At 40.3% G+C, this 25,300-nt stretch overlaps 1 protein-coding gene across 3 annotated transcripts in view; it reads right to left on the bottom strand.

Annotated features, from left to right (window-relative positions):
* Positions 1–25,300, bottom strand: part of LOC124804854 (discoidin domain-containing receptor 2-like) — a 923,862-nt gene that overhangs the window by 65,196 nt on the left and 833,366 nt on the right. For all 3 annotated transcript variants that reach the window (XM_047240882.1, XM_047240630.1, XM_047265604.1), the window contains 2 exons: positions 18,778–18,887; positions 4,829–5,020 (listed from right to left, as the gene is read on the bottom strand). In XM_047240882.1, the coding sequence (XP_047096838.1) occupies positions 4,829–5,020; positions 18,778–18,887 (302 nt within the window). The remainder of the gene's footprint in view (positions 1–4,828; positions 5,021–18,777; positions 18,888–25,300) is intronic.

Here is a 25,300-nt window from a genome sequence, read left to right on the forward strand (position 1 = left end):
ACTGCCACATCACTCCCTCCATACACAGCAACTACACAGACACCACTACATGAGGCCCAGCAACCGCACCTGCTTCCAAATGACATGCATAGCAACTGCAACATTGTCCTTGCTGATAGCGTGCCATCACACTTAGCACCTGCCATCGCAGGGCACCTTGCTTGCGATCTCTTGATATCAGCTGACACATCACTTGCACCACAGGCGAACCCAATCCCACCTCACGCGTGCCAACAATCCGCCTCCTGTCAATGCTGTGTTTGATCAGCTACCAGTGACCCCCAGCTCATGTCACATGACACCCCCTCCCACCTCATCTGCTGCTAAGGCACCATCACCAGTGGTAACTGTCATAAAATAAATACCACAGAGGGGGCTTCAGTTGAACATAATATCTCCACACGTTCAAGCTATGCTATGCTAAAGAGTCAAAGACTCACTCAACACAAGTATCCTATGGCCCTCAGGCAGCAACTCGTGCACGCCAGTAAACCTCGTGTTAAAGAAAGGTGGTACATTCCTTATGTGCGGTGATTACAGAACTCTAAATTCTCATACGGTCATCGATAACTAGCCTATTTAACTACCCTATTCTCCACATCCAAGACTTCACACAGTTGCTACATGGTGCCCGAGTGTTTTCAGAGCTCAACACCATAAGTCGTACCATCAAATTTCCAAGCACCCACATGACATATCTAAGATTGCTATCATTACATTGTTTGGGCTCTTTGAGTATCTATTCATGCCATGTGGTGTTAAAAATGCCGCACAAACAAGACATTTTAGTGGCTCAGTGTTGTTTAAATTTCTCCTTTGGTATGCAGACCTCAATGATATTCTCATGTTATCATCATCTGTCAGCAAGCATCATCAGCACCTTGAACAAGTTCATGTGGCCTTGGAATCAAACAGTGTCAAGATGAAACATGAAAAGCCACAGCTTAGTAGCACCACCATCACTTTTCTGGGTTACACTGTTCCGTCTGATGGTTGACTGGGACAAGCTCATTCTCAGCCTGCACCTCCCAGAAGATGCTCTGTAGACATGGTCAATTTTTATCACTAAGACCTTCCCCACATAGCTCCCATACAGATACCTTTGACTGACGCACTGATGGGAAGGACACGTCAGGCAAATGGCATCTCCGTTGGACAAATGACCTGATTGACGCATTCAACAATCTGATGTCCGCACTTTCCGAGGCCATTATCCTTGCCCACCCCATCCCAGAAGCACAAGTGTCCCTATCCACATTGTGGTACAGCAGCATATGGGTGATACAACAGAACCACTTCAGTTCCTCTTGAAAAAACTGACAACTTCTCAGTGCAAGTGGTCAGTATTTGATCAACAACGTTTAGCAGTTTATGATTCGATCAAATACTTCCATGCCAATCTCAAAGGGTGTCCCTTCACTATATACATGGACATAAACATTTTGCTGATACCATTCGCAACTCATCTCAGGATTTCCCTCCATGCAGGTTTTGCCACATTGGCCTCATAAGCCAGTATTCCACAGATGCACAACACATCTGCAGGGTAGAGTACATGGTGGCGGACTACCTCTCATGGATCAATATAATCACTGCTCCTATCGACCTTTAGGACCTGATCGATGACTCCTGTGTCCTGCGACACATCAGAATGTAGGGTCCGACCAGTCATCTCGACCAAACTGTGATGTGACATCTTCAATGCCTTACACAACTTGGCCCACCTGAGCATAAGAGCAACCAACACATTGGTAACCAAAAGTTATGTCTGGCTGGGAGTCAAGCATGACTGCCAACTACTGCACATGGGCAAGGGTTTTCACTCCCTGCCAACGTAGAAAGGTTGGCAGGCACGCCTCTCCCCCCCGGGCAGGCTGAGGCATGTCCACATCCATCTTACGGTCCACTCACTCTGCCCAAAGGTTTCAAATACATACTGTCTGCAATGGACCGGGGCACCTGATGGGTTGAGGCAGTTCCACTGGAGGACATCATGGTTAACATTGTTGCCTGCATGTCATCAACATGTGGATCTCCTAATTTGGATGTCCTTCGTCCCTGGCGATGGACAGTCTAACATGTTTGACTGGCTGTGTGCTCTGTGTGGTGTGTCGAAGTTCCACACCATGCCCTACCACCCGCAGAGCAATGGCCTGGTCGAATGCTGGCACTGGTCACTCAAGACTGTGCTCATGTGCCACGATAGTCTCTGGCCCGAGGCACTTCCCTGGGTACTTCTAGCTGTATATGGAGAGCACAGGGAGGGCCTGGATGCATCACTCACAGAAACCCTGTACAGTGAGTCACTAATGCTGCCTGCAAAGTTTGTGGATGGCATCCTACCTCCCTCTCAAGACTCACTATACATCCTGGTCGAGCATGTACGAGCACATCTCTAACCTTCAAACACCACCACCTAAGCATCACAGCACACCACACATGTTCCTTAATAAGGACTTGGGCATGTTACGGGATGATTTCGTACATGCAGCTCTTGAACCCCTTACGAGGCCACATAGATTGCTCGCAAGTGGCATCTTGGTCAATGCCAAACCTTGAACAGTATCACTGCACATGCTTGGACCCTGGGACACTTCCCCAAGGCACTGTCTCCCACATTGCCCCAAGACGATGCTACCTCAGGCCTCCCCTCAGTGTACAAAAATGATGACAATGCTCCCTCTGAACTGAGACAAGCTGATGTGCCTCCCATCTCCAGAGCCGGATCCATATTCAACTGCACCTCTGGCATGAGGATTACTACATCTTGCTGCAGCCAGTCTCCTATGCACCTCCATAGGGCCTCCGGATAACCTCTCCGCCATGCTCCACACTTACGTGGGGAGAGGGAGCATGGGGGCCTGGGGTGACTACCGATAAGTGAAAAGTGTTTTTTGTCTGAGGATGACTTTCTTTGGGACAGTCTGATACCAGTTTTCTCACACACTGTAACACTCATGTTTTCTTCTGTATTGTGTCTAGATTTTCAGAGTTAAAAAGATGTACATTATCTTAACTGCATTAATAACCACACTGCATATGCATGAGGATATAGGTGTACAAGTGATACAGAAAATATTAGGTGTGTCATATTAAATTATTTGTTGATGAAAGAAACAGAACATACGAGGTGCGGCTAGAAAAAAACCGGACTGATGCTGGAAAAAACATTTATTTACAAGTTCATGTTATCTCCTTCAATGTACTCTCCTCCTCGGTCTCTACACCGCTCCATACGAATTTTCCACTGTTCATAGCAATGCTGCAGATCATTTTCGGTAGGTCCATACATTACTTCCGTCGCTTTTTCTTTTACTGCTTCAACAGTCTCAAATCTAGTTCCTTTCAAAGCTGACTTGACTTTATGGAAAAGAAAAAAGTCACAGGGGGCAAATCAGGTGAGTAGGGTGGATGATCTAAGATGGAAATGTTGTGTTTTGCCAAAAACGTCTTCACTGACAACGCACTGTGAGCTGGGGCATTGTCTTGGTGAAGGATCCATGACTTTTTTCTTCACAAATCGTTCCATTTTCTCCGTACTCGCTCACGTAGGGTAGCCAGGACGCTAATGTAGTAATGCTGATTCACTGTTTGTCCCTCTGGTACCCAATCAATGTGCACAATCCCTTTGATGTAAAAAAAAAAAAAACAATCATCATTGCCTTGAATTTCGATTTTGACATTCGTGCTTTTTTTTGTCATGGAGAACCAGGAGTTTTCCAATGCATCGATTGGCGTTTAGTTTCGGGATCGTAAGTAAAAAACCACGATTCATCGCAAGTAATAACATTTTGTAAGAAGGTGGGATCACTTTCAATGTTTCCCAGGATGTCAGAACAAATCATTCTTTGGAGTTCCTTCTGTTCAATTGTGAGACACTTTGGAACCATTTTTGAACACACTTTGTTCATGTTGAAACGTTCATGAAGAATCTGCCTAACACTTTCCTTGTCAACTCCTGTTAACTCAGACACTGCTCTGATTGTTAAACGGCAATCTTGTCAAACAAGTTTACTGATTTTTTCAATGTTTGCATCAGTTTTTGCTGACAATGGTCTGCCAGTGCGAGTGTCATCACTGGTGTCTTCGCGGCCATCTTTAAATCGTTTAAACCACTCAAACACTTGTGTTTGCGATAAACAATCATCGCTGTACACTTGTTGTAACATTACAAACGTTTCACTTGCAGATTTTCCTAGTTTGAAACAAAATTTGATGTTAACACGCTGTTCTTTCTGTACACTCAACATTTTCCGAGGCACAGACAAAACGTCAACTACTTAAAACAGACGCCACGGGCAGACTGAGTGCAGGAGGCAGATGAAACTCGAGCACTAGGTGGAGCGAGACTCACGTGACAGGCCACGTGACTTTCAGCCTTATTGCATTCGTTTTATTGTTTCACCAGCACTAGTCCGGTTTTTTTCTAGCCACACCTCGTACAAATAAGTATAAAAGTGACAGGGATTAATGTGACTATCTATTCATTATTATCTTTGAAATTTCTACATATTTCTGAAAGCATAAAAATGGCAGAGAAACCATGTAAGAAAGACAGTATGAATGAGGAATACTCCAAGCTATTCCTCCCTCTGAAAGTTTGTGATCCCTACTTGTGTTGCAAATATTTTCCAATACACTGCAGCTTATTTACTCTATAGATCACTGTAGTTTATCTAAGTCATTTTAACACTAGATAGCTGGTCCATAATCTGTTACAAAAACTGCAAAAGTGAATTATGTATATGGATTCAAGATATTTCCTTTTAGCAACATTTACTTAAAAATTTATGGTTACATAAAAATTATCTGCATGCCCTTATCTTACCTCAATGTCTTGGTGGTACGAGGCAGTGATGTGTCAGCAACATGCTCCTGTAGAAATTGATTCAGGTCTCCACAGGAAGAGTACTCAAATACAAGACATGGTGGCTCAGTGGTGAGACTGGCACCTAGTAGTTGCACAATGTTACGATCTTTAAGCCGTGCTAAAATATGTGCTTCACTTTCAAAATCATGCCTGGAAAGAAAAAATGAGAAATGTGCTGAGTTTTATGTTCAGTTAGGGAAGGATCAAAGAATGCAAAAAAATTATTGCATGGCTTTTTTAATAATGAATTTTATTATAGTATTATAAATTTTGTGTATCACTTCTGCTGCTGATTATGATGATGAGACATCATATTTCATGTCACCTTCTTAACTTCAGTCTGAAACACTGAAATGGATACTAGACAGCAACTACCATGTGAAGAGTTTGCACAAACATGTGCAAAGAAATTTTCAGGGGCATTTCTGCAATAGATTACTGTGACGTTCTACATCGAAATCTACATCTATACACCGCAGACCACTGTCAGGTGCATGGCAGAGGGTATGTCCTAATGCACCAGTCATTTAAAGCCAGTTCTTGAAACTTTCTTAACAGACTTTCTCGTGACAGTTTATATCTACCCTAAAGAGTTTCCCAGTTCAGAGGGACTCTGTACACTCTCAACTGATCAGACAAAAAATTGTATTTGTATAAGTTGGCTAATTCCAACTGTTACTCATTGATATTACAGTCATAAGGTACTACTTTTTATCATTTTGTGAAGAGTGCAGTTTTACATTTCTCAACATTTAAAGCCAGCTGCCAATCTTTGTACCACTTTGAAATCTTACTAACATCTGACTGAAATGTATGCAGCTTCTTTTGGGCTGTAGTTAATTGAAGATAACTCCATTGTCTGCAAAAAGTCTGAGGTTGCCATTAACGTTGTTAGCAGTGTCATTAATATACAACATGAACAGCAAGGGTCCCAACACACTTCCCTGGAGCACACCCAAAGTTACTTCTACATCTGACAGTGACTCTCCATCCAAGATACAGGGTGTACATGTGGACTGGGGGGAAAAAAACAGATTTTTTTCCCGGATCTCCCAGTTAAACAAGCACTTTTTACCACATGAAAGTACACTTCTTCCAAGGTGAAAATACACTTTTTCCATGATAAGCAACAGTATACTTTCCTCCAGAGCTGTAAAAATATCAGTTCTTTGAATGGTAAAGATTTTACACACGAGCGTAGAGCTTCTCGACACTTTCGAAAAAGAAACTCGACAAGGGGAAGAAAAACACATTTTGGAAAGATTTTCGATGCGCTGCAACGTGTATGCTCTATATTTTCATATCACGAAAGTATAAATTCGAATTCCACCAAACACAGCACATTATTTTCCGAAGCATTGAATTAGAGACTACGATGCACTTTTGTAAGCTAATCATAGCTCATGTCATATGATCTCGTAATGACAGCAGGTATAAGAGCATAGGACACGTGATGTAGTCAGCCAATAGAAACATCACTGTTAAGTAGCATGAACATATAAATAGGAAAAGTTAATAGTTTAAATTAATATACATAGTATAGCAACAAGAAAAGCTAAGCTTTCACATATAATATTGGTCTTGAAGATTAATAAACTACGAGAAAAGCTGAGCTTTCCTATACAATATTGGTCATTTTCACGTGTGTTACACTTTAACATACGTCACACAGCTGTACTAGTAAAATTTTAAACAATGGCATTAATGCCTGGTCTTCCGGTCTCAAAATTATTCTAAGTGGCTGGTCCTCAAAGTGTTCAGTTTTAAATGAGAGTCAAATGCCCTGTGATTTAAGAAATTCATTGCACATTCTCACACTAACGTAATTCATCTTGTGTAAAAGGAAATTTCCTTTGAAAGTAATGCTTTTCAAAGAACCATTCACAATATTTTCCCGCAACCTCTTAAACATGGGTTTGTTTCAACAGTTGCCAGAGAGAACCAGAAAACACACGGTACTGTGCATCGGCAGCTATGATGACATAGGAAGCCTGTATGTTCGTAGACATGTAACATTAAGAGATCTTACATGACATCATAAAAGAAATAAGACATCAGAGGATACTCCAAGAACATAGTAATTTTGTAAACCAAACTAAAATGTGTAATTTGATTTAAAAGGCACATTCATATGTGCAGATCCACACTGAAGTAGGCCGCTTTTCAGGATGCAAATTTTCTTGGAGCACCAGTACTGTACTGTCTCGTGTTTGGTTCTTTATTACGGTATAATGCTATATGTGCCAGAAGATGAAATGGGCACTTGAAATCCAGTGAACAGTTGAAACTAGCCAACAGTGTGGAATGAAACACTTCATTTCTTATAAATTGACTGCATCTGCGGAAAAGATTAATAAAAGCCACATATATTTAGCAAAACAACAAAAATAACTTCATTGTTGTGCAAGGTGATTACTGCTTGATTGGTAAAAAACTTTGAAATAAAATAAAATCAGAAAACTGAAACTAATAACATATTTTAGTCTTCTGTAATTAGGGGAATGTATTTTAATTCACTTGTTAGCTCCCAGACCACAGAAATCCGTTTTTGTTAGACTATCAGTTCTTACCAGTCAAAATTACAAAAATCTTCTTATAGGCAGGTGTGATCTGTGCTTTTTTCCAAGACTTGGGCCCAGTTTTTTGCTCAAGGGATCTATGATAGATTAATTTAGAAGAGGGGCTAACTCAGCTTAAAATTCAGTATACAAACTGACAGGGATTCCATCAGGTTCTGAAGATTTGTTCAATTTTAATGATTTCTGCTGTTTCTCAACACCTCTGACCTCTTATTTCATTGATCTTCTCAGTGCTATGAGGATTAAATTGAGGCAATTCTCCTGTGTTTTTCATTCTAAAGGAACATTTGAACACAGAATTAAGCATTGTAGCTTTTGATTTGCTACCCTCTGTTTTAGTTCCTGTCTCATGCACTAGAAACTGGAAACTAACTTTGGTGCCACTAACAGCCTTTACATATGACCAGAATTTATTTGGGTTTTGTGAAATATCATTTGATAATATTCTGGTATGGTAGTCATTGAAGGCATCAACATTGCTCTCTTGACAGCCAAACACCTTTCATTGAGCATCTCTCTATCTATAATCCTGCACTTGGTTTTTACACCTATTTTGCAATAGTCTCTGTTTCTTTAGAATTTTCTTTGCAATAACTGTATTCCATGGAGCATCCCTCCCATTATTAAGTGTTGTTCTGGGTACATTTCTATCCAGTGCATGGTTAACTATTCCTTTAAACTTGAGCCATAGTTCCTCTACATGCTCCTGCCCTGTGCTGGAAGTTTCAAGTTCCACATTGAGATACGACACTACTGATTTTTTATATAGTTTACTGAATATATATATATCTTTTGGCTTCTATTAGTTGTCCTTTGTACTTTGGTAACCATTGTTACCTCAACCACATCACGGTCACTGATACTAGTTGCGATGTGGACATCATCAAAGAGATCAGGTTATTTGTTGCCATCACAACCAATGTATTTCCATCATGAGTGGGGTTCCTAATTATCTGTTCTAGGTAGTTTTGAGAGAAGGTAATTAGAAATGTTCCACAGGATGTCTTATCAAATAATGGAAACTCCAGGTATCAATATCAACATGTAGGAAAAGAAAGATTGCTACTTTCTGTGAAGAAGACACGTTAACTTGCAGACAGGCACAATTAAAAGATACTTAACATACTGGATGGCACATCTGCTGTGACAAAAACTCTCTTCCTCAGTATGCTGCAGGTCTCACCAAGGCCTTCATAGACAGGCACTATACCCCAGACCTAGTCTGCAAACAAATCTCCCACACCATTTTACCCTCACACCCCCAGTTCTCCCACCACCCCCAAAAACCAGCCATAAAGGAGTGTCCCCTTCATTACTCAGTACCACCCTGGACTGGAACAAACTGAACCACATATTTGCCAGGGGTTGATTACCTATCATCACACCCTGAAATGAGGGACATCCTACCTGAGATACTTCCCACCCCTCTTAAAGTGGTGTTCCATCACCCACCCAACCTCCACATCATCCTCATCCATCCCTATGCCACTCCCAATCCCAACCCCTTGCCACAAGAATCATATCCCAGTGGCAGATGTAGTTGGAAAACCTGCCCAATCTGACCACCCGGCACTTCCTATTACAGTCCTGTCACAGGTTTATCGTAGCCCATCAGGGGCCGGGCCACATGTGAAAGCAGCCATGTCATTTACCAGCTCTGCTGCAATCATTACACAGCTTTTTATATTGGTATGTCTACCAAACAGCTGCTCACCAAGATGACCAGCCACTGCCAAACTGTGGCCAAGAGCAAAGTGGATCACACTGTGGCACAACATGCTGATCAACATAACACATTTAATTTCAATGGTTGCTTCACTACCCTAGTCATCTGGATCCCTCCCTCCACCACTAGCTTTTCTGAACTGTGCAGATGGGAGTTATTATTACAATAAGTTCTCCACTCCTGTAATCATCCCAGCCTCAGCCTACAGTAACATACTGTACCCACACCCTCCACACAACCGGCTCCCACCCCCTCTGTCCAGCCATCTCCTTCCCATTCTCATCTCCCAACTTGTTTATTTGCAGCCCTCTGCTACCACATCCACCCATCTTTCCACGCTCCTCTCCATTTTTGCTCCTTTATTCCCCACCTCCCTGCCCACAACCTCCTGATGCTGCACCTGTTGGCAATCTAGTCCCCGCACACTCCACCAGACAGTATTCATCTCTCTCCCCACTACTATCCCTCCCCCTTCCCTGTCCCCTCCAGATTGCTGCTTCCATATCATCCATATCCATATAGTGTTGCATTCTGGCCCAAGGTGCTGAAGTTAAGGGTCATGTGTGCGTGAGGTGTGCTTGCTTGTATGTGTGAATGGTTTGTGTCTCTCTTTTATTGATGAAGGCTGTGGCTGAAAGTTTTATGTAGGTGTCTTTCAATTGTACCTGTTTGCAACTTGTATCTTCTTTATGGTATGTAGCAATCTGTCTTTTCCTACAGGATGTCTTACCATGGTCTCCACTAACAGAACGGTAATTTTCCTAATTAATTGTTGGATGATTAAAGTCTGCACTGATGTGTGATAGAAGGATTCAGTTATATTTTTATGCCCACACCTGATACTGAATCTTCCCCAAACAATCTCACATGCAGCTTCAGTTTCTATCTCGGTGGATTCGAGTTTCTTGTCTACTGCACCAAATACACCACATCCATTTCCCATTTGCCTATCCTTTTGATATACACTTGAATTTTCCCCAAAAACCTCACTGCTATCAATTTTAGGTTTCAATAAGCTTTCTGTACCTAGTATTATGTGAGCTTCACTGCTTTTCATAAGCACTTCAAACTCTGGCACTTTGTTGCAAATGCTTTGGCAGTTTACCATCAGGATTTTAATATCTTACCTATGGGAGGCATTTCTTTTGATGTTACACTGATGCTTTGGGTTTCCTACAGCTTTCATTATATGGATTGCTGAGAATTGCCTAATCTAAGAAACCCTTGTGTAAACTCACGCACAGTCAGCTACCTGAGTAGCAGCCTCCGATGTGTAGTGCACACCTGACTCATATAGAGGGACCCTACAGTTTTCAAACCTATGGCACAAGATAAAAAGACTCAGCCTAGCTTTTCACAGAATCTTCAAAGTCTCTGGTTCAGTCATTCCATTCAACTCAAAACCAATGTGGACAATGCAGCAAATTGTTAGCTTCATTGAAACTCCATGCACAAGGCGGGTCTTCTCAACCTTTTCTGCCAGTCTCTCTAATGACCCCAGTATGACCTTAGAGTGCAGATGACAGGCATCATTTATCCAACACACGCCACAATATGCAGTTGGTTGAATCCCATTCCCTCAGTGGCTGCTGGAATAGCTTCTTCACCATTTTGAATGAGGCCTCCAATTCATCTGGTGTCCTTTGGTGTCCCTTGCTGCTATTTCCCTAATTTTAAGGGAGAACAGTTGAGTGTCAGACTCAGAGTTGATAGCCTACTACTGCAATAAGGGTGCATAAGTAACCAACTAACAATAACAGCATAATAATACTTTTTTTCTGAAAAGTAGACTGACCCCAAATAGTAGTTGTACCCACAAATTAGTATTGTGACAGTGTAACATCTCTGACTGGAAGAAAGAAAGATCACTGCCGTAAGAGGCAAGGAGAGTTAGTATGCTCTGCATGCTTATAATGTTTACACAAGTTACGTATACTGTGCCTAGCAATAAACAATCTGGAAATTGTATCTCTATGGTGTGTCACTATCCTGCTATCACACCTATGATACCCCATCTTCCACCATGGTGAGCCTGAATTTCTGTGCCATGCCGCAATTCTGCTGTTAAGTAGAAAATCTGCCACATTGGTTGCACCATCAAGAATGCTGCCATTTTAAATGGTACAACCTCACTGTTTCTTCGGCAATGTCAACAATATCTCTCAACTTGTGCTTGTGAATTCCATGAACATTCCCTGTGTATATAAACATTCCCTGTGTAAAATTGCTAATTATCTGCCACAGCTTGGATGATACTAGAGTTCTGAATGACATAGCAACAATGCGTTCATTGTTCATCATATCTTTGGATCAACCTTGCATCACTGCCAATGCCAAGTAGTGAATTATGCTACAATGAGTGTCAAATTACTGAGTGACTTCATGATAAATATTTCGGATTTGATATCAAGTGAATCTATTGCTGGTACTTCAGACAAAAGTGCTGCAGAGAATCACAATAAATTATGGCCACCCACATCCGTAATGAACATTAATCTAAGAGCCTTCAAGCTTCACACAGGACAAAACATCATGTGTTCCAGTGCTAGTGATTATGAGTGTTATGACACTCATATTAATGACCTGAACCATACAGACACCTCCCACGATGCCATTACTATTGAACAACAATGGCCTGCATTCCAAGAACATGTTTTTCATAACCTCACATCAGCAAGGCCAGGTACTGCTGCCTCCCAGTTTGAACATCACACCCGTGTCAGCCATGTCGCAAACCAAAAAACTGTATCACCCACCATTTATTCACATTTTACAGTTAAATTTATTAAATTAAGCAATTTTTAAAGAATTTAACAGCTTTTATATTGTTAAAATAATTTAAAAAGGAGGTGTAATGAATGTAGATGATGTTGGTAGCACTGCTGAAAAACATTTGCTGGCAAAAAAGGTTTATTTTATTTTTATGGCAACTGAGGGTGTTCTGTTTACTGTCAAACTAACTTCACTTTCCTGTTTCCTGTACATGTGCTCAGTACAATGTCTAACCATGACTGTAAAAACTCTGCTGACAAGTTTTGTTATATTTGTGGTGAATTTGTGATTTAAAAACACCAAAGAAACATTACAGACTTTGTGAAAAAGGTTTATCTATCATACTTTGGATCTAAACTTGGTGATCAAAATAAATCTTGGGCACCACATAAGGTGTTATGTGTGTGTTGAAGGTCTGAGAAAATGGTCCAAAAAGGAGAAAAAAACCTTTAGATTTGCTGTTCCTATGATATGGAGGGAGCCAAGAAATCATTCTGATGACTGCTACTTTTAGTGTTGATATTACTGGTCATAATTCGAAAAACAAGAGGGTAATAACCTACCCTACCCTATCCTTCCATCCGCCATCCGACCAGTAGGGCATGGTGTAGATTTTCTGGTTCCTGAACCAACAGATGATTTAAATTCTATTCCAACAGAAGTATTTTCTGATGTACAATCTGATTTAGAAGAATCAGATGATGATGAATTCCATTGTAATAAAGAAAGTCTAGAGCCCAAATTGTTTACTAAGACCGAGCTTAATGATTTGGTTAGGGATTTGGGCTTCACAAAAAGCTTAATTGCTTGGCTCTAGATTAAAAGAAATGGCAGCTGTAACCAGCATATACATGTATAGAAAGAGACAGCAGAAATTTTCCAAGTTTTTTCTACAAGAAGGTGATTTAGTGTACTGCTCTGACATTCCCGGTCTGACAAATGAGTTTAGTATTGAATACAAAAAAGAAGATTGGGGCTGTTTATTGATTCATCAAAAACTAGTTTAAAGGCTGTTTTATTACACAATGGTAATCTATACCTGTTGGACATTCTGTACATATGAATGAAAGCTATGAAAACCTAGAAATAGTGCTAAATAAAATAGGCTATTCTGCTCTTGGTTGGATGATATGTGGTGATCTAAAAGTAACATGCATGCTCCTTGGTCAGCAAGGCAGCTTTACCTAAGTTCTATGTTTCTTGTGTGAATGGGACAGTAGTGCTATGGATCAACACTCGTGCAGAAAGAACTGGCCTCTGAGGGAGTGTTTAAAACCTGGTGAGAAGAACATTCTACTCACAAACCTTGTAGATCCAAAAACTGTACTCCTACCACCACTACATATAAAGTTAGGCCCAATGAAACAGTTTCTAAAGGCTTTGACTAAAGCTAGACCATGTTTTAAGTATCTCTGCCAAAAGTTTCCACACATTTCAGAAGCTAAATTAAAAGAAGGCATCTTTGTCAGACCTGACATTAGAAAATTGATGTTTGATTTTAAATGTGAATCCATTCTTTTAAGTAAATTGGAATATTATAGTGTAACAGGAAATGCTGCAAAATGGTTCAAATCTTATATCTCTGGGAGGAAACACAGGGTGTTATTAGGAAAGAGACATGTATCAAGCTATCAGGCATCATCCAACTGGGAACTAATTACATGTGGGGTCCCACAAGGTTCCATTTTAGGGCCTTTACTTTTTCTTGTGTATATCAATGACCTTTCATCAGTAACATTACCAGAAGCCAAGTTCGTCTCAGTTACCGATGATACAAACATTGCAATACATAGCAAATCAAGAGTAGTCTTAGAAAGGTCAGCTAATAAAATATTTCTGGACATTAATCACTGGTTCCTAGCCAATTCTTTGTCACTAAACTTTGAAAAAACACACTACATGCAGTTCAGAACTTGTAAGGGGTGTCCCACGAGTACATGCCTAACATATGATGACAAGCAGATAGAAGAAGTGGACAGTGTTAAATTCTTGGGATTACAGCTTGATAATAAATTCAACTGGTCGGAGCACACCACAGAACTGCTGAAGTGTCTTAACAAATCTCTATTTGCAATGCGAATTGTGTCAGACATAGGGGATATAAAAATGAAAAAGCTGGCGTACTATGCTTACTTTCATTCCATAATGTCATATGGGATTATTTTTTGGGGCAATTCATCAAGCCAAGCTAAAGTTTTCCAGACACAAAAACGTGCAGTAAGAGTTATATGTGGTATGAACTCAAGAACATCCTGCAGAAGCCTGTTTAGGCAACTAGGGATACTAACTACTGCTTCCCAATATATTTATTCCTTAATGAAATTTGTCATTAAAAACATATCACTTTTTTCAAACCAACAGTTCAATTCATAGAATCAATACTAGAAATAAGAATAATCTTCACAAGGATTTAAAGTCACTTAGTCTTGTACAAAAAGGTGTGCATTATTCAGCAACACACATTTTCAATAACTTGCCACAGCCATAAAATGCTTAACAACCAATTGAAATTCAGTTTAAGAGAAACCTAAAGGATTTATTGGTGGCCAACTCCTTCTACTCCATTGATGAATTTCTCAGTAGAACCAACTGATTTGTGTGTGTGTGTATATATATAAACACAGATGATGTGACTTACCGAATGAAAGTGCTGGCAGGTCGATAGACACACAAACAAACACAAACATACACATGAAATTCAAGCTTTCGCAACAAACTGTTGCCTCATCAGGAAAGAGGGAAGGAGAGGGAAAGACGAAAGGATGTGGGTTTTAAGGGAGAGGGTAAGGAGTCATTCCAATCCCGGGAGCGGAAAGACTTAACTTAGGGGGAAAAAAGGACAGGTATACACTCGCACACACGCACATATCCATCCGCACATACACAGACACAAGCAGACATTTGTAAAGGCAAAGAGTTTGGGCAGAGATGTCAGTCGAGGCGGAAGTACAGAGGCAAAGATGTTGTTGAAAGACAGGTGAGGTATGAGCAGAGGCAAATTGAAATTAGCGGAGATTGAGGCCTGGCGGATAACGAGAAGAGAGGATATACTCAAGGGCAAGTTCCCATCTCCGGAGTTCTGACAGGTTGGTGTTAGTGGGAAGTATCCAGATAACCCGGACGGTGTAACACTGTGCCAAGATGTGCTGGCCGTGCACCAAGGCATGTTTAGCCACAGGGTGATCCTCATTACCAACAAACACTGTCTGCCTGTGTCCATTCATCCGAATGGACAGTTTGTTGCTGGACATTCCCACATAGAAAGCTTCACAGTGTAGGCAGATCAGTTGGTAAATCACGTGGGTGCTTTCACACGTGGCTCTGCCTTTGATCGTGTACACCTTCCGGGTTACAGGACTGGAGTAGGTGGTGGTGGGAGGGTGCATGGGGCAGGTTTTACACCGTGGGTGGTTACAAGGGTAGGAGCCAGAGAGTAGGGAAGTTGGTTTGGGGATTTCATAGGGATGAACTAAGAGGTTACGAAGGTTAGGTGGACGGTGGAAAGACACTCTTGGTGGAATGGGAAGGATTTCATGAAGGATGGATCTCATTTCAGGGCAGGATTTGAGGAAGTCATATCCCCGCTGGAGAGCCACATTCAGAATCTGATCCAGTCCCGGAAAGTATCCTGTCACAAGTGGGGCACTTTTGGGGTTCTTCTGTGGGAGGTTCTGGGTTTGAGGAGATGAGGAAGTGGCTCTGGTATTTGCTTCTGTACGAGGTCGGGAGGGTAGTTGCGGGATGCGCTCGACTGACATCTCTGCCCAAACTCTTTGCCTTTACAAATGTCTGCTTGTGTCTGTATATGTGTGGATGGATATGTGTGTGTGTGTGTGTGTGTGCGAGTGTATACCCATCCCTTTTTCCCCCTAAGGTAAGTCTTTCCGCTCCCGGGATTGGAATGACTCCTTACCCTCTCCCTTAAAACCCACATCCTTTCGTCTTTCCCTCTCCTTCCCTTTTTCCTGATGAGGCAACAGTTTGTTGCGAAAGCTTGAATTTTGTGTGTATGTTTGTGTTTGTTTGTGCATCTGTCGACCTGCCAGCACTTTCATTTGGTAAGTCACATCATCTTTGTTTTATATATATATATATATATATATATATATATATATATATATATATAATAGAGGGAAACATTCCACGTGGGAAAAATATATCTAAAAAGAAAGATGATGAAACTTACCAAACAAAAGCGCTGGCAGGTCGACAGACACACAAACAAACACAAACATACACACAAAATTCTAGCTTTCGCAACTAATGGTTGCCTCGTCAGGAAAGAGGGAAGGAGAAGGAAAGACAAAAGGATATGGGTTTTAAGGGAGAGGGTAAGGAGTCATTCCAATCCCGGGAGCGGAAAGACTTACCTTAGGGGGAAAAAAGGACAGGTATACACTCGCACACACACACATATCCATCCACACATACATATGTGTGTGTGTGCGAGTGTATACGTGTCCTTTTTTCCCCCTAAGGTAAGTCTTTCCGCTCCCGGGATTGGAATGACTCCTTACCCTCTCCCTTAAAACCCATATCCTTTTGTCTTTCCTTCTCCTTCCCTCTTTCCTGACGAGGCAACCATTGGTTGCGAAAGCTAGAATTTTGTGTGTATGTTTGTGTTTGTTTGTGTGTCTGTCGACCTGCCAGCGCTTTTGTTTGGTAAGTTTCATCATCTTTCTTTTTATATATATATATATATATATATATATATATATATATATATATATATATATATATATATATATAACTTCTGCACCAGTTCAGTGCAGTAATGTTACACGTTTATTACCTTATAAATAAAAAACTTTTTTTTTTAAAATTCAGTGCATTAGTATTTGTAAAATGATTCTTTCATATAGCGTTCATTAAAAAATGACGACCATGCCACTTGGGACCTGTGGAATGGTACATTAGCTTATTTGTTTGAGTTGTAAATATTTGTCATGTATTGTTGTTTTTCTGACATTTTCTACATCCTGGAGGACCTCCTCACTACAGATCAATTGGAATGAAAGTAAATCTAATCTAATCTAATCCACAATGACCTTAAATGAGAAAGAAGCATGGGTATCATTCAAGCAAGTCATTACAAACTTCTTAGGACATGAAAAAGAACCAAAATATGTTTCTATTATAGCTACAATGTTAAAGAAGTTTAAAACTTTAGGATGTTTTATGAGCCTGAAAGTTCACTTTTTGAACAATCACCTTGATTACTTCCCAGACAATATGGGAGATGTTAAAGAGGAGCAAGGTGAGCATTTTCACCAGCACATTAAAGTGATGGAAAAATGCTACCAAGGCCGCTGGAACACCACCATCATGGGGGACTACTATTGGTCACTTCACCGAGAAGTTCATCAAGCGACTCATCTTAGAGAAAGCTACATAAGAAGCTTCAGTGCTAAAAGAGAAAGAAAATACAAACCAATTCCAGCTGACACATAAAACCTCTGTTAGCACATATCATTGTTTTAAGTAGCTTACTGTAAATACAAACCATGCTTATATTGCAACAAAGCATTTCATTAATTTCCCCGTTTACCGTATAGCATAGGATTTTTATACTATATAATAAAAAGCATATTGCTTGAAAACTATGGGTGATACAAAAAAACTAAGGCTACATTTGGATTCAGCTCATAAAAATCTATGAAGATTAGCTATGAATGTAAAAAACGTTTCTCAAAAAAAAATTTTCGTTAGCCTGTGTAATGTAAGCCATAACGTTACGTGCACTCTCCAATGCCAGTTCAGAAATCTCCTTTTATAACTTGAAAAATCAGAGAAAGGCACTGTGGCTGACACTAAATTAACTTAGTCTTTTATTGTGAACCCAAAAATTTTAAGGTGTCAGCCAAAAATATTAATAGCAAAAGGACAGCATGCAACTCAGAGGGTTGTCTGTCTAGGTTTAAGAAGGGAAATGTACGTTTTGATGCCACACTCCGGCAGACATCAGGCATGGAACTGAAAATCTCCAAGCATTAAAAACTTAAGGAAAGAATGCCTTATTAGCCACTACTCCATAAATTATGAGAATAATGGGATTCAGGTATGAAAAATTTAAAATTACGTTCATCTTAAGTTTTTAACTTTCTCAGTGCACAGAGAGCTAACAGTGTTCTGTGCTGCATTATATTTATGCTTAGTTTGAAATGTTAGTTAAAAACAGCAGCTGAGTAGTGTAAGAGAAAGTACAGAGGCTCCTGATAAGGAATCTGATTTTCTCCTAATATAATTATACTTAATTTGTAAATGTAATCAAGAAGTAATTTCCATAATTTTCAATGAGAATAGACTAGCACATGCCAATGCCCTTGCCGCAGTGGTAACATTGGTTTCCATCGGATCATCAAAGTTAAGCACTGTCGGGCTTGGCTAGAACTTGGATGGGCCACCAACAGCATCTGCCGAGTGCTGTAGGTAAGTGGCAGGGTGCACTCAGCTCTTGTGAGATTAGTTGAGGAGCTACTTAATTGAGAGGTAGTGACACCAATCACAAAAACTGATAACGGCCAGGAGAGTGCTGTGCTGACCATGAGCACCGTCCGTATCTGCATCAGGTGACGTCTAAGGGCTGAGGGTGACACAGTGGCTGGACATTACCATTGGGCCTTCAAGACCCATTTGGACGGTGTTTGTTTGTTGGTTTATTTTAATAGATTAGCACTAATTTTAACAGGTTGTTAGTATATTTCACACAAGCAGCTTGCAGTTGCTGCTTCTTGATGGTATTGATGCAATATGAAGTGTGAATGAATAAATGAAAGTTAGAATATTAACATAAGAAAAACAATAAAGAGAATGGAACTGAGTAAGCATACCGTTTTGATTCTGATGCACCTTGTCTCAAAATCTTCACAGCTACAAGATCATAGTCAGAACAGTCAGAATTGATGTCCTCTGGATATCTGCTTGTTGTACATAAGTTTATCTGAAATCAAACAGGTTTTATAAGAGATTTGCCCTGTTAAATTCTTATTTAGTTGTTAAAAACATATCTAATTTTTTTTTACATGTTCATCTTGTGTTAATTATTTCTAATATTATTTACTACTTATTTTACCAGCACTTCCCCTGAAATATAACATATGTACACTGTTATAAGAAATATGAACCTCTGTAGATAGAGGGAAAATGCTAAGGAATTCTTTATCTTTCTTTGACACAAATGCCGTGTTCAGTTTTTCAGTTAGTGTTTGATTATAAGGTATGGTCTTAAATCAAGAAATAGTCTTGTTTTTCTTATAGAAAAAGAACAACAATTGTGCTTCTTAAGTCATGCAATTGTGAAATCATTACAGACTTTAAACAGGCTCAGTTTTAAAAACCAGAATATGAATTGGTTAGGCCATTCCACAGGGACTATCACGGCTTTCACTTGGAATTAGCAACTCCAGGTTTGAAGTAGGTTTTTAGGAATTCAATGTTTCTGGCTTTGACCAGCTGTTTCATTCAAGGTTTCCACAGACATATACATCACACACACAATGGATGAAAACCATTGTGTACATTTATGTCATACTACATAGTGATAGTCTAATAGCCTTTGCTCCCTGCATTTCAAAACAAATGTATGACTGTCAGTTCTGTACCTTCACAGTATGTGTTTTATCAGGCATCTGTGACTATTTTAATGCTGTTTGTTGATGCAAAGTGGAAAGTTATATGATTTGTATTATGTAGTGCCCTGCAATTCTATACAATGAGTTTAATTAAACTTAAACGTGTGAAGTATCAAAACGATGCAAGTGAGACAACTGTATCTGCTGCGCAATAATTTGACTGTGGCTGTATCTACTTTTCTCCATATACACTTCTGGTCACAGAAATTGCAGCACAAGGAAGGCAGCACACAACAAACAAAATTCAACAACAACAGGATCATGGCCTGTTAAGACTGCTGTTTACCATTCCACAACATTCTTGCTCGCATTGGTTGGGATGTGATGACTGTCATACCCTACTCCATACCAAATAGGCTCTCAACAACCCCACTTGTCTAGTGGTATGGTGCCAGCTCTTATTGTCATTGTATGGGTGCCATTAGGCACACAACACGATAATGTCTGGTTGACGCAGCTGATTACTTGGGTAGCAGCCTTTACATTTCTGAGGCCTTAAGCCAGGTGGCTGTGCCCTATTTCTGGTGTCTCCATGACATTTTTTATCAACAAGATAATGTAAGACCACATACTGCCCACACTATCCTGACCTACTTTGATACAGAGAATGTTTGACTGTTACCCTAACCAGGACATTCTTGAAATCTCTCACTCATTCAAAGCATGCAGTTTGCTGAGAGACTGTTATTCCACCACTCACCAAGCACTGAGGCTGATGAATGGGCTTAAAGTTGACCTGTATCTGTCATTCAAGCCCAATTTTACTTCATGCCTACCTGTGTTTAAGCCATTGTTGCTGCCAGAGGTGTCAGGTATTTGTACAATATTTCACATTCTGTATACCCTCTAATAACCAATAAATTTCATATGTATTCTTCCTGCTATAATATATATGTGCAAGAGATAAAATTTTATTGCTTTCTGTCCTTCCTGACATAGAAATTTTAAAAGCCAGCAGTGAATTTTCTTATGTCTTCCAAATTCATCTACTTCTTGAGTTGTGTTGTGTGGTGGTCAAGAGTTGTTTGCACAGGGAAGAAGTTCATAATCACCATGTATGTATGTGCAAGGACAGCACCATTGGTGGATCTTAGCAGCACTTTATAATCTCATAATTTGTTTAGTTAGAAATCTATGTTCCTATTTACGAGGCAATTGTTTAGATGAAATCATATTGCTACCTGTTTTGTACAGACTCAAAGGAATGGCAGATACCCTATTTTTTAGTCTCAACATAGTGGTGCACTTTCTGAGGGGTGATTTACATCCTATTGTTCGAGTCTCGCTTTTAGAGAAACCAAATTCTGTAGCATTGAAAAATTGGCAGTGACTGATACTTTTTAAGCTGCCACAGTTCTTTTACACATTTTCCTCTGATTGTGTAAGTACACCAACTCAAGTGTTGGAAAGGCTACGTATGTTCTAACAAAAAGTATTCCTCTAGTCTTTGATTATCATTAACCAGTTTTAATCTCACCTCAGTGATTCTTTTAGCCTAATGAATAAAATTATTGACAGATAAAAAAAGGTAGAAAATATCATCTCCATAGCAAAATGAGCAAGTTCAACATCTCGGGTCCCCAGTGTTGCTAATTCTTCTGAGAAACAGAGGATGAATTGTACACTAATGATGATCAAACACACTAATGATGATCAAACACTTCTGGTACCAAGGCAGCAATATGTGCATAATTGATGAAAGACATGTGGAGCCACTAGTCATTTTGAAGGGGGAAAACATTGCATAGCTACAGGACATGACAAGAATTACAACAGCAATGGAATTCTGTTGCAGGTACCTTTCTATTTGGGCTGTGCAGTGTGAATTATGTCTTACTGAAATTGGTGATCTGCTCTGTTAATGAGGAGACTTCAGTAATGAGACCTATCAGTGAACAATTCTGTCACACTACTTATTATTACACACATCAAAAAAAGTTTTGCATCACCCCACTTCCCAGAACTCCTGAAGACAGAAGTTGACTGTGGATGTTGTATCACAGACACAGTCCCTTTGACTGTTTAGACTTGCCCAAAGATGTAAACAACCATGCATGAGCAGCACCTATTAGACAGAGGGCGTCCAACTGCCAATCAGTTCCAGTCATTCCACCAAGGTGGAGGTATGCGGCTCATGTTGTCTGTAGTTCAACCATGCCTAGACGGTGAATAACACGGTTCGATCATGTCCACATTGTTACTTTGTGCCAGGAAGGGCTCTGAACAAGGGTAGTGTCCAGACGTCACAGAGTGAACCAAAACGATGTTGTTTGGATGTGGAGGAGATACAGAGAGGCAGGAACTGTCAATGACATGCCTCGCTCAGGCTGCCCAAGGGCTACTACTGCAGTGGATGACCACTACCTACAGATTATGGCTCGGAGGAACCCTGACAACAACTCCACCACGTTGACTAATGCTTTTCATGCAGCCATAGGACATTGTTTTACAACTCAAACTGTGCGCAATAGGCTGCATGATGTGCAACTTCACTCCTGATGTCCATGGCGAGGTCTATCTTTGCAAGCACGATACCATGCAGCACCATACAGATGGGCTCAACAACATGCCAAATGGACCGCTCAGGATTGGCATCATGTTCTCTTCACCGAAGAGTGTCCCATATGCCTTCAACCAGACAATTGTCGGAGACTTGTTTCAAGGCAACCCAGTCAGGATGAACGCCTTAGACACACTGTCCAGCAAGTGCAGCAAGGTGGAGGTTCCCTGCTGTTTTGGAGTGGCATTATGTGGGGGTGACGTATGCTGCTGGTGGTCATGGAAGGCGCAGTAATGGCTGTATGAGACATGAAGGCCATCCTGCGACCGATAGTGCAGCCATATTGGCAGCATATTGGTGAGGCATTCATCTTCATGGATGACAATTTGTACCCTCCATCATGCACATCTTGTGAATGACTTCCTTCAGGATAATGACTTCGCTCGACTACAGTGGCCAGCATGTTCTCCAGACATGAACCCTATCGAACATGCCTGGGACAGACTGAAAAGGGCCGTTTATGGATGATGTGACCCACCAACCAGGCTGAGAGATCTACGCTGAATCACCGTTGAGGAGTGGAACAATCTGGACTGACAGTGCCTTGATGAACTTGTGGATAGTATGCCACGATGAATACAGGCACACATCAATGCAAGATGACGTGCTACTGCGTATTACAGGTACTGGTGTGCACAGCAATCTGGTCCACCACCTCTCAACATCTTGCTGTATGGTGGTACAACATGCAATATATGGTTTTCATGAGCAATAAAAAGGGCAGAAATGATGTTTGTGTTGATCTCTATTCCAATTTTCTGTACAGGTTCCAGAACTCTCGGAACTGAGGTGATGCAAAACTTTTTTTTATGTTTGTATCATGAAACTGTGGTGACAAAATGACAAAACTTCAACTGGCTGTGATTTTTCAGTAACCAGTTTTGATAAATCATCTGCAGATAACAGCAGAGTATCCTCTTGAAACATCACTTAGTAACCTCAAGTACATCCAGCTGTACACTGAAAATGAGTGTACAGTGACATTCTATGTGCCAGTACAAAGAATATCAAAGTATTTAGCTGAAACATTTATGAGTAATTAAATTGGGAATGTTTGTGAAATTGTAGACTATGGTTTCATTGTGGCAGCTTTAATGGGCTGCTTAGTCTAACTCTTCCATTGAAGTGCAATGCTAAACAGAAAGTGGCAATTTGTTAGAATAGTGATAGACAATATGAAATTTAAATTATACAAGCTAAAGAGAAGAAAAACAGAATGGCCACTGAAAAACTATGACAAACAAATGTTTCACGAAAGATAGAACTTTTTTCATACTCATACTTTAGCTAATCAACAAAAAGTGAAACACTCAGAGGGGAGAAGGAAACAAAATAGAACTTCATGCGTTTAGAGGGTGTCTGATGTTATTTCAGTGATTACAAAATTGAGTCAAATTTACAAAACCTTTTGGCAGTATGAGCCTGCAAGTATGACACTGCAACCCCTCTGGCTCGCATGCATGCAGTGATTTGATTGGGAAGGGTGTCATAAAGCCATTGCATCTTTTTGTGAGGCCACAACTGCTGAAATTGGTTCTTAACCCTTAACTTACGAGGTGTGGTCTCTCAGACCGCGTGAAAGTTTTCAGAGTCATTATTCAAAGTCAGTTTTTGCAAAATGCTTCTGTACTCCCTCCTTCCCTTGTTTAACTGCCAATTGTGCAATGTTTTGTTTTTGGATGCACTATTGCCTTCTTTGTTTGTTGCTGTCATGTGTTAATCACATGTATTGGTGTCTCCTAGATCGCACCTCATAAAATACGTACCAATTTTCTTATGTAGAGTACAAAATGTATTTGCAGGGAAGTGTTAGTTTTAATGATCCTAGGTTTGATAAAATTGTTAGTTGATGGTTGGAGTAAGATGCTTATGATAGAGAGCAAGGAACAGACAAAAAAGATGACAATTTTACAAGACAGTGGTCACAACTGTGCTAGTGGAGGGCCATTCAGAGGAACAACTTCAGGACAATTGTGATGGGGACCTCTCTGTTTCATCAATAAAGTACTTAGTGTTAGTCAAAATCAATTGTGTTCAAAGTGCTGATAGAGGAATATGTGGAACCCAAAGCTGAATGTCAACCTTGCAGGTTTTATTTTTGTCCCTACCAAGTGCTATTTTTAAGTGCATGTTCAAAATGTGGTATTCAGTTTTATGTGAAAATTCACTTGCTATAGAGCTACTATAATTTATCAGAATGTAATTCATTTCACTTATGTGGACTATTTAAAAATGCACAAAAGAATGTAATTTTGTGTGATGGGAAATAAAATACCACAGGCTTTATTTAGTGCACCAAAATCAACAAAGATTATTTAAACAACACTTAAATAAATGTAACATTAATGTCATATAACTTAAATTAAAAATGTCAAATGATTTACCCCATAAATCTCAGTTCAGACATAGGTGTCTCAGAGGCCGCACCTCATGGTATATGTTAGAAAAAGGACACCTCATGAGTTAAGGTTTCATATGCTCAATAACGGCACTGGGGTTCAAACATAAGTGTCTCTGATGTCCAAGCTGGTCTTATGTATACTCTGTCAGGGATTGATTTGGTGATCTTGCTGGCCACAGGAATGTCTCAAAATCATGCAGATAGTTTACAGAGACATGAACAATGTGTGGCCCAGCATTGTCCTGTTGACAAGTGACTCATGAGAGCTAACACATGAGGATGCATGGTGTTCAAGACATACCATTGTGCCATAAGAGTTCCCTCAACCACTACTACTAGCTATGACCTCAAGTCACATCCAATGCCTCCCCACATCATGACACCAGGAGGAACACCACTGTGCCTCTTCAAGACATTACAAGAATGGGAGCTTCCACAGGTCATCACCATACTTCTTGATGATGGTCATCTGGGGGCAGTAAAGGGCCACACAACACAACAGTCCTGGCACTCCAAATGCAAATGTATTTTTTGTGGTGCTAACAGCAACCTACAAATGGGACAGTAATTCTCTTAGTCTGACTGCTGCAAGGCTTGCTGATAGTCTTCAACCAGTGGTGAAGGGACATTGCAGGGACACCAATACTTGTTCTCAGATGGCAGGCATAGAGGTGATGGGGTCACAATGTACTTGGTGCTCAATACGGGAATCTTCCCTTGTGGCGATCAGATGCAGTAGACCAGAATCTTAACAAGTACAC

The sequence above is a fragment of the Schistocerca piceifrons genome, chromosome 1 (genome assembly GCF_021461385.2).
Source record: "Schistocerca piceifrons isolate TAMUIC-IGC-003096 chromosome 1, iqSchPice1.1, whole genome shotgun sequence".
In the NCBI taxonomy this organism is placed as follows: Eukaryota; Metazoa; Arthropoda; class Insecta; order Orthoptera; family Acrididae; genus Schistocerca; species Schistocerca piceifrons.